The sequence below is a fragment of the Galeopterus variegatus genome, unplaced genomic scaffold (assembly GCF_000696425.1).
Source record: "Galeopterus variegatus unplaced genomic scaffold, G_variegatus-3.0.2 Scaffold506, whole genome shotgun sequence".
Classification (NCBI taxonomy): Eukaryota; Metazoa; Chordata; class Mammalia; order Dermoptera; family Cynocephalidae; genus Galeopterus; species Galeopterus variegatus.
In genome coordinates this window covers 358,683-369,315 of record NW_007726617.1, presented here as the reverse complement: position 1 = coordinate 369,315, position 10,633 = coordinate 358,683, and the positions used below count along the sequence as shown (strand labels likewise).

Genomic DNA, 10,633 nt, shown 5'->3' with positions numbered 1-10,633 from the left:
TGATTAGCAGTGGTGGGGAGAACCTGCCGCAGACTTAACCCTTCCCTGCACCTGGAAGAAACACCAACTTCTCCAGCCTGTCTTTCTCCAGTTGTCACACGGCAGGAAGTGTTTCCCTTTGGTCCGATCTTCACCCAACCTCTCCTACCCCCTTCCTCAGCTTCCCCAAAATTACCTTCAAGGAAAAGGGTTTTGGGTGGGGATGGAGGGGTAGGTGGAAGATTGAAATTTATTTCCTGCTTGGATGGACCACTGTAGGGGACCAATTCTGCTAAGAGGGAATGTGATGACTTTCCACTGTCTCTCCGAAGGAATTTGGGATCTGGGCTCACGCTGGCCCCACTTCTACATCCCACAGCCCTCCCAGTCCTGGGTCTTGACACTTCAGAATGATTCAGTCCAATTCAATAGATGCCTGGAGGGCATCACCTCATAGAAAACCTTGGCCTATACAGAGTGCTGAAATGAAGGGGCCCTGATCCTGTCCTCACAGAGCTCTCAGGTGGGAGGAAGAGCAGAACAGGGCACGACTTAGCCTCATACCCTTATCTGTTTTTACTCAGGATCCCCCTCTTCCCTCTCTCTGGCCATTTAGTAGCAATGGTTAATATTTGAGTGCTGATTGTGTACCAGACCCCATTCTAAACCTTCACATGTGTTCATTGGCAACACTAAGAGGTACATACAGTTATTAATTCCCATGTCACAAATGAGGACACTGAACCACAGAGAAGTTACTTTTCTCAAGCTTTCACAGCCAAGATTTGAACTCAGGAAGTCTGACTACAGAACTTGAGTTCTTAATTCTTACCCTCATCTGTTGTATTCTTAAGGCTCAATACCTCCCCTTCCATGAAGCCCTCCCAGCCTCCCACACACGGGGCTGGGCCAGGAGCTGTCCTCTGTCCCCCCATAGCATCCCATGCATGCATATGGCATTGCTCTTGTCACCCTGGTTGTAATTATTGGGTTATATATCCCACCTCCTCATCTAAACTGTGAACTCCTTGAGGTCAGGGCCAAGCCTTTCATCTGTGTCCCCAGCACCTGGCACCTAAGTAGATGCTCAATAAATGCCTGACAAATGAATGGCAGAATTGACAATGGAGTCATAAATGATTCCCCTCCCTCGGCCTCTACCCCACAGCCAGGCAGCTTCTCAGTTCTGCCAGGACTCCCACTCTGTCCCTTCCTCTGTACGCTAGCTATTTCCTTCCTAGTTCAGGCCCTTCTCCTTTTTGCAGAACCATCACAACAGCTACCACCTAGGTTTCCTTGCCTCTTTTCTCCCAGCCTGCCCTGCCTGCTGTTCTCCCACTGCCAAGTTACTCCAGCTCAAAATGGGCAGCGGCCCCCTCCCTTCAAACAGAGCTTCTTGGTGCATTCCCACAGTCCACCAGCCACAGACTCACCTGGAGTGGACTGCTTGTTAACACCACAGGTTCCTGGGCCCTAGCCCCACCGCACTGAACCAGCATCCCTGAGAATCTAAGCACTTAACAAGGTTGAGAGCCACTGGTCTCCAGAATAACTTAACCCAGTATTCAGGGCCACCATATCTGACCCCAACTTCTCTTTCTATTCTTCCCATTTCGGTCCTAAAGTTTTCCTCCCTGCTGTCCCTCACTGTCCCTGGAGGCTACTTAGTACTTGCCCACTGCCCAGTCTTTGCATGCTCTGCTCTTCCCTCATGCTAGAGCTCACCCCCAATGTCTGGCCTGCTCCTTTTTCTCATCTTATCTAAATCATGCCCATCTTCAAGGTGTGGCTTGACTTCCATCTTCTCAGGAAGTGTCCCCTGCCCAGATCAGCAGAGACCTCTTCCCCACTCACTCCTGCAGCACTGCCTACCAGTGTTGTCTATTTGCATAGAGCAGAGGCTGTCTGCAGGTGAACCTTCACTTTCCCTGGCTTATCTGTTTCTACGTTTTGGCTGTGAGCGTAGGAAGGGAACTCTATCGCGAAATCCTCCTGCTCACCCCCCCATCCCATATGCCTAGTTCCTCGCAGGGTCCGAAGCACAGTATCCAGTTTGACTGACAGCTACACAGGACCAGAGTCACCGGTCTGTGTGTGAGCCACACTCAGGACAATCAGGAATTTTCCTCAAGGGGCAACATCTCAAAAAGCGTTCCCTGGCATAAGAAACCAAATAATTCAAACTGAGAAGAGAAACAGGGAGAGTGGGGAGGTGGTGACTGTGGCAAAATAGACCATGCTCCAAAGGTCAAGGTTCAAGTCCCAGCTCTGCTCCTGTGTGACCTCAGCAAGATGCCTAACTTCACTCTGGTTGTTAAATTCCCCCTCTTTAGCAGGGCAACAAGAAGATCCCTCTTGTAGAAGAATTGTAGGGCCTACATAGGGCAAAATGTGTAACCATGTCTAGAATTCATCTGCCCATTTAACAGATATTTATTAAACATCTATAATGTGCCAAGAACTAAGAGGAACACCGAAATGCATATAGGACCTTGCTGTCTAAACAGTCTGTGAAGACCAGAAAACTGCTACAAGCAACGTGCTAAGGGCAATGTGGGAAGAGTGGGCACACACAGGGCCATGGAAGAGGTCTCTCCCTCCGCCTGGGGTCAGGAAGCCTTGAAGGACGGCTTGGCTGGCTGCATAGCCATGCCCCATCTGGAAGGATAAGTGGAACAGCATGCCTGGTGAAGGAGCAGCAAGTACAACACATGCAGGTGTGAAGCTGGGAGTTCTGAGATGACGTAGACCTGGCTTGGGCTGCCTGGAGAGCAGGATGGATATGGGTGGCCAACCTGGAGAAGCAGCTGGAACCTGGCTCAGGAGAGCCTTGTGTGCTGAGCCCAGGGTTCAGTCTTCTTCATGAGGACTCTCTGTGCTCCGATGCGGAGGACAGCAGCAGTGGGGCAGGGTCAGGTGCAGGGAGGCCTGGTGAGAGCAAGGAGGATGTGGGTTGTGTGGGGGCACTGGTCACCATGCATTAGCCAACAACGTGCACATGAAAGAGGCTGACTTACAAGAATCTTCTCCCGAAAGCCCAGCTAGGCCTGCAGCCAACTTCCACTTTACCCTGGATGTTTTCACTTTCGGGGCATCTTGTTCTGAGTCAAGATTCCTCCTTCTGAACATGGGACTTTCCAAAAGGACCACAGCTCCTTCCGTACATCCACTTGGCCTGAGATGTTCTGGATTTTGATGTCGAGGGAGTTTGCCTGAGTCTCCGGAGAAGGATGGCCATGTGGTTCCTGTGCAGGCTGCTTCTCTGGGAAGGTAAGTGGGGCTGGTGACCAGCCTGTCCTCAGAGAGCTGAAGGATCTCCCCAGCAGCCCTCACCAAATGTCTGGGTAGGGCCCTGCTCATCCAAGGGAGAACTCAGGAGCTGAGAAAGGGTAGAGAAGATTGAAGCAAGTTCTTGAGCAACATTTAAACCTAGGTAGATACAAAGAAGTTCAGGGTCCTAGGTGGGAGGAGGTGGCAGCCCTAGGAGCATCCATGTCCATGAGACACAAGCTGTTTTGTGGCCCGGGGGAGTCAAAGCTGAGCCAGTGGTAGCACTGGTTCAGAGAGAAAGTTGAATGTAAAAATGGTGGTCATCTGGTAATATTAACACATGGAAATTCTAAATAGAGTCTGGGAAGAGAAGAGAAGGGCAGGGCAGAGCAGGGCTCCCTATAATCTGAGGACTATGTTTTCAACAGCCTGTGGGAAAGCTGAGGTCCCTCCCTGCAGGCCTGCATAATAGGAGGTGGATACCAAGTAGGAATGAGAGGTGAGTGCAGGTTAAATATGGCCCAGGTGTGATGGTGGAAGGGTTGACATGTGGGGTCTCTTCAACACTGGGCCATCCTTCTACCTGTCTGATGCCTGAAGTCCCTTCCCTGGTCAACAAGTAGCCAATGTGACTTAAGTCAGAACTGCAGGGCCAGGAGATGGGAGTCGTAGGGTGTGGCAAAGACTAAGACCCCACTGTTTACATGAGAGACTCACAGGGACTTTGAGGTTGCTTTGTCCAGTGTCCCTGCCTGGGTCCCTGGCCCTGAAGGCTCCAAAGTTCCTTCAGATTTCTTCAACATGTCTAACCATATGTAGGAAATCATATCTAACCCTCAAAAATGTCTCAATCTGTTTGATTAACATAACCCTTCAAATCATTGGACATATAAGGACATTGTTCTGAACATTGGATGTGGGGATTATTTTTTAAAGTATTTTTTAAAGAATTTTTAATAGTAAAAGAGATCAATACAAGTGATCTGGTATGACCCCATTGTTTTACAGGCAAGACCACTGAAGCCTAGAGAGGGAGGATGACATGCTGAAGGTCACACAGCTAATTTGTGGCAGAGGTAGGACAGGGTAGAAGCCAGGTCTTGATTGACATCCCATGTAATTCTCTCTATATGTTATGTCTCCACTCTGCATTAACACTAAAGCCATTTCTAGTCAGGACAGAGATGGTTGGGCCAGGAGGGGAGGGAGAGTTACTGTGGCCAACTGAGTGGCTGTCTAGAACACCCCTTAACCAAGCTCCCAGCACTTGGGTATGTTTCACGTCAGCTCTTATTCTGCTCTGCACGCCGGTACCCACCAGTAGGCCAGGCACAGGGAAGCCTCAGCAAATTCAGTCATTCATTCAGTGCAATTGACTGAGCTTCTCCTGTAGCTGGTCCTAAACTGTGATGAGCACTGGGAGGACAAAGATGGAAAAAAGTATTACGACCTTTGAGGAGCTCACAGTCTTATGGGAGATACAGACTCATAAACAGGCAATGATACTAGAAGGATAAGGGCAATCATTGGGTGATCCCAGGCCACTGTGGGCACATGGAGAAAGGATGTAACCTGCAGCGAGAGACGGGGGAGGCCAGAGCGCACAGTGATGCTTCATGAGTGAACAGAAATTAGCCAGCAACGGAGTCAGGAAGGCACTTGAAGCAACACTGTCTCCCACACACCTCTATCTCAAATATGGTCCCCAAAACTCAGCATCTTGCCATCTCACCACCCTGTCTGCTCCTCCTACTGTTCTGGATCTCAGAGAATGGCACCCAATGGATCCCAAAGACCTGGGAGCCAGCCTCAGCTCCTTTTTATCCTTCACCCCCAGATCTAACCTATTACCAAATCCAACTGATTACACCATCCTCATCTCTCTCAGTTCCTCTCACTTCTCCCCATCCCGCTACTCCCTTCCTCAGTGCAAGTGTCCATCACCTCTCCTTTGGATTAATATAAACAGCCTCAGTCTTGCCCCACCTTCAGTGCATTCTCCACCTCTCTGCTGGAGTGATCTTTCCAAGCATGCCTCTAATCATGTTACTCTCCTGCTTAAAACCACTCTAAGACCTGCCCCCTGCCCCCTACCTGCCCCCATCACTCTAAGGACAAAGCCCAACCTCCAACTTGGCTTTCAGGGCCCTGCGTGATCTGGCTCCCGCCAACTCTGCAGTGTAATTTTCTACTCCCCCTGCAGAGAGCTACTTTCGGTTCCCCAGCACCCCATGCTCTCTCCCTCTAGGCCTCTGTACGGGCTGTTCCCTCTGCCTGCAACACTTCCCTGTCCCCCTCCAGGCAGTGCCTCTCTTGGCCTGGCTGATTTCCATTCCTCCTTCAGGCCTCAGCTTAACCATTTCTTCTCTGGAGCCGCTCAAGGCTGGGTGAGGCCTGCCATCGCCTTACCTGTGTTCTCCCAGGACACCCCATTTCTTCCATCATGGGACTTAACATAATTTATTTTAATTGCTTGCTTGAGTGTCTGACTTTCTCTGTGAGCTTCATGAACACAGGGACCAGTTTTATCACAGTACCTGGCACAGTGCACCCTCAACTTGAGTGGAGAGAGTGTGGGTGGAGTGGCCTTAATTCGCTCCATAGCAGCTCAGCTGCATTCAGGAGAGGGCTGAGGAGCATGGGGCAGGCAGTGACCAGGGCTCTGTTCTTTCAGCACTACTTCCCATTGCAGCTATTGGTGCCCAAGTGCTGAGCAAGGTTGGGGACTCTGTGCTGCTGGTGGCAGAGCGCCCCCCTGGCTTCCAAGTCCGTGAAGCCATCTGGCGATCTCTCTGGCCTTCGGAGGAGCTCCTGGCCACCTTTTTCCGGGGCTCCCTGGAGACTCTGTACCACTCTCGCTTTCTGGGCCGAGCCAAGCTTCACAGCAACCTCAGCCTGGAGCTTGGGCCACTGGAGTCTGGAGACAACGGCAACTTCTCTGTGCTGATGGTGGACACAGGGGGTAGGGCCTGGACTCAGACCCTTCAGCTCAAGGTATATGGTGAGTGCACCCACCTCTGACTCCCTGACCCCATCCCCCACAAAGCACCAGGCAGGCATCCTGAGCCGTGGGAGCTGGGGAGAGCTGGGATCCAGAAACTGCTGGTCTCTGGCCATGTTGCTAACTCAGGGAACATCTGCTCCCCAGCAGTCACATCTAAGAAATCTCATCAGGTATTCCCAGATGAGCTGCTATCTGGAGCAGCTGGGCTTTGCCATCCCACAGTCCTTTTCTGAACTCCAATTGGGTCTTTCCTTGGCTCATGGCCTTGGACACACTGTTTAGCCTCCCTGACCTTCACCTTTCTTATTTGTAAATTGGGCATTGTAATATTACCATTTTACAGTGCCTATAAGGGTGAAATGCAGGGGTGTTTGCAAAAGTATCTAGGACAAAGCCTGGCTGTGCTTCATCAATTCCAAAGTATCGTCATAGATTATAAGACATGCTATAATTTTATGTACCACTAGTAAGGGGAAAAAAAAAGTGTTGTAAATTAAACTATGACACAATGTGTTTTTTATTTAAAAACTAAATTACAAAACTATAATTAAAAGCATAGAACTTTTACTTTATATTTCTTAAACGATCTTTGTTGGAGAGATTTTAAGTATATAGCATTCATGGGTTCTCTCAGTCATTCATCATTGTAAGACAAACCATCCCAAAATGTACCAGCTAAAAGCACCAAGTATTTTTATTTCTCATAATTTTGTGGGATGGCAGGGCCCAGCTGGGTGGATTCATGAAGCTGCATTTATCACCAAAGTTGGGGTAGCTGGAGACTAAATGAGCCTTTTTTTCCAACAACTACACCTCCATCTCCATCTCCACCATAACCATCTCCCCCACCTTCACCACCATCACCAGTTCACCACCTTTACCACCTTCACCATATTTCTGCTGGTTAAGGAAGAATAGTCTTTTAGCTCTTATCTGTCCATTTAACAGCTTGGGAAAGAGGTGTGAGAGACCCCAAACTACTATTTCAGTAAAACCTCATAAATTTGGATACAGTAGGGAGGAGAAAAAGTCCAAATTTAAGATAAGAAAGTAGAAGTAACATCTGGGAAGAGAAAATCGAAGGGAGAGAAAGGCTGTAAGCAAATTGGGGCAGTGTCTCAACCCCTCAAGGACAGCTAACTAGCTGTCCTTGCGTAAGCTACTCAGGGGGCCAATGTGCAGAAGGTGCCCGCAGCCCGCAGCCCTGAACCAGTTTGCACTTCTTGACAAGCAGAATGCTGGCTGGTTTTCAGCACCCCATTCCTGCTTGTTACCCCTTTAGCTCCCTTAATGCAATGCCCTTGTGCAGTGAATAACCTACACAACCACACAGGCAGCCAGTCTCTCCCCTGTTCTGAGTCTCAGCTGCCACACATGTGAAATGAGGACATAGACTGTGATAATACATGCAGCACCCACACTACTAACCTCTAAAATGCCTTGTTCTCGGCATGTGAATTACAGATTTTAAGGAAATTGCTGTTTTATTGCTTCCAAATACATAGAGTGATTAGAACTAATTGCATAAAGCTGCCAAGCAGCCGTCCTTAGGAGCTCTGCTTTGACAATAGATAAGAATGATTTGAATTAGCAGATCAGTTACTAGAAATGTCAATGGGTGTTTCTACTGTGCCTGATCATGTTTGGAAGCAGCTTGTCCTCTTAAGTGGTATAAATATCCCCCCTGTAATCTTTGTTTATACTATTAGTGTGCCCAGAAAATCATTTCTTTTTTCATATCACAAATCCCACCAGATTGAGCTGGCATTAATGAGGTTTTCACTCTGCTTGACTTTGGAATGCAGTCAGAGACTAAGCTCTCCTGTTGTCACCAGAATGCTCTCCCACTGGCCCCATTGCCATCAAGACCCAGAATTTATTCATCAACATATATAGGAAAGGGGAGCCATGGTTTAGCATACCAAGACACTGGTTTGTTCAATGGCCCAGGTATTGAGCACCTCCTACTTGCCAGAGCTAGAGAGCTAAGGTTATCGAAATAACAAGAGGGAGACCCTTCCTCTGGGCTCCTCCTTCACAGCATTTCACATCTTTGTAATTATTTTATTTAATTATTCATAATCACTTGTCATTATCTGTCTTCCTCACCAACCTGGAAGCTCCAAAAAGCCAGGAATGTGTTCGTTTTCTTGCCGGACTTAATAAATGCTTATCGTCTCTTGCTGAATGACTGATATACAAGCATTGTGAGAGAAGTGCTACAAAAAAGAATAGACAGTGCTTAGAGAGCTCAGAGCCACACCTGGATTATCAGGGAAAGCTTCAAGCAATGTGTCCAAGATGGGCCTTGAAGGATGGGTAGGAGTTTCCTAGGAGGACAAGAAGGAAAAACATATATGTGCACTGATAAGCCATGTGAAAGCATGAAAGACATGAAATAGCATGACATGTTTGAGAGAACTCAAATTAATTAGAATGAGCAGGAAGGACTAGCAGGAGGTACAGCTGGAGAGGTTGACAGGGATCATTTCATAAAGAGTTTTGAATACCATGCTAAGGAGTTTAGCTCCTGTGCTATGGGCAGTCAAGGTTTTGAAACAAGAGAGGGCATCTAACCCTGCATGGATCCCAGAGCCAGAATCTAGGCCTTCCCAGCATCCCTGTAACTCACACCTGCTTTAACTGTTTTTGCCCAGATTCAGTGCCCAGGCCCATGGTGCAAGTGTTCATCGCTGTAGCAGAGGATGCTCAGCCCCCCAAGACCTGTCAGGTCTTCTTGTCCTGCTGGGCCCCCAACATCAGTGATGTAACCTATAGCTGGCGACAGGAGGGGACAATGGACTTTGGTATGGAAGCACACAGCCTCTTCATAGATGGACAGGTGCTCAGCATTTCACTGGGACCAGGAGACAAGGATGTGGCCTATTCCTGCATTGTCTCCAACCCTGTCAGCTGGGACTTGGCCACAGTCACTCCCTGGGAGAGCTGCCATCATGATGCAGGTATGTCAAGTGCCAGTGGTCAATGGTTGAGGGATTATGAAGTATCTGTATACCTCTGACCGCACTCCTTCATGTCCAGCACCAGGGAAGTCCTCCTACAAAGATGTGCTGCTGGTAGTGGTGCCGGTCTCACTGCTCCTGATCCTGGTTGGTCTCTTCTCTGCTTGGCACTGTGGTCCCTGCTCAGGTAGGAGTCCTGCAAGAGCAGGAAGTGGGTGACAGTGGTGGATTTATTGAGGAAGAGGGTGGGGTTGGACCTCCTCCTATTTAAGCTACAGATGGTCTGTCCCTCCTTACCTCTCCAACCTTATCTCTTGGCCCTCTCCATCTCATACTCTGGTCTCCAACCAGACTGAACTATCTGAAGTTTGTTTTGCAGTTCTCCAAATGAACTACTCTCTTACATATGTTTTCAGGCCTTTGCACATTCTGTTCCTTCTGCCTGGAACACACTTCCCATGATTTCCCACCCAACTCCTCTTCTTCATGTGGCTATCTCCCACTCGGTCTTCAAGATGTAGTGCTCCAGGCAGCCTCTCCTGACCTTCTCCCCCACTCTTAGGCTAGTTAATGTTCTTCCTTTCATTGCCATTTCTTACCCCAGTCACAGAACTAATTATATTTACTCCCCCACTGAATTCCTAGCCTTTTAAAGGCAGAGGCTGGGTCACCAATGGGCATGCCCAGTGGTTCCTTGAACATAATGATTCGTGGAATGCAGCCAGTATTGATGAACATTTGTGGCGTGAAAGTATAGATGAATCCCAACCCCTTCTTGCCTACCATTCCTAGGAAGGGGCTCCCTGAGAGAAGCCCCTCCCTGGCCAGTGGCTGAGAGGGCCATCTTCCTGAGGAGGGAAGGGGAAACTGAGATCCCACCAGGTTCTGAGCTCTACATCCTGCTCATCCCCCACTCTGTCTGAGGATGCCCTGCCCCTGAGAGAACCACCCACCTGACCTGGGCTTTGTGGCCATTTCCATCCCAGGCTGTCTGAGCTTGCTGGTCCAGGGTCAGCAAAGAGGAGTCACTGAGACCTCATTATGGCAGGCATGTCCTAGAAGGCAAGAGTCTGGGCCCAGCCACTAAGCATGGGGGGCTGGAGGTGAGGAAGGGAAGAGGGAGTGGCTGAGGCTGTGCTCCACCCAGAGGCCCTGCCTGCTATGGAGAAGACCTGGCCTGGCCCTTTGCCCCAGAGAGCATCCAGGATTTGTGGAAAGAAGGTGGAAGCCAAGAAAAGTACAGCTTTTAAAAAAAAAAAAAAAAAAAAAAAAAAAAACTTAATGAGATATAATTCACGCATTTAAAGTGTCTAATTCACTGGCTTTCAGTGTATTCAGAATCGTGCAACCATCACCACAATCAATTTTAGAACATTCTCGTTACTCCAGAAAGAATCCCTGCACCACTTAGCTCTCG

At 48.9% G+C, this 10,633-nt stretch overlaps 1 protein-coding gene across 1 annotated transcript in view; it reads left to right on the top strand.

Annotated features, from left to right (window-relative positions):
- The first annotated feature begins 3,215 nt into the window (after window positions 1-3,215).
- SLAMF8 (SLAM family member 8) overlaps window positions 3,216-10,633 on the top strand; it is an 8,225-nt gene continuing 807 nt past the window's right edge. Inside the window, exons 1-4 of the mRNA XM_008569531.1 lie at window positions 3,216-3,249; window positions 5,924-6,250; window positions 8,911-9,216; window positions 9,296-9,403. Coding sequence (XP_008567753.1) covers window positions 3,216-3,249; window positions 5,924-6,250; window positions 8,911-9,216; window positions 9,296-9,403 — 775 coding nt within the window. The remainder of the gene's footprint in view (window positions 3,250-5,923; window positions 6,251-8,910; window positions 9,217-9,295; window positions 9,404-10,633) is intronic.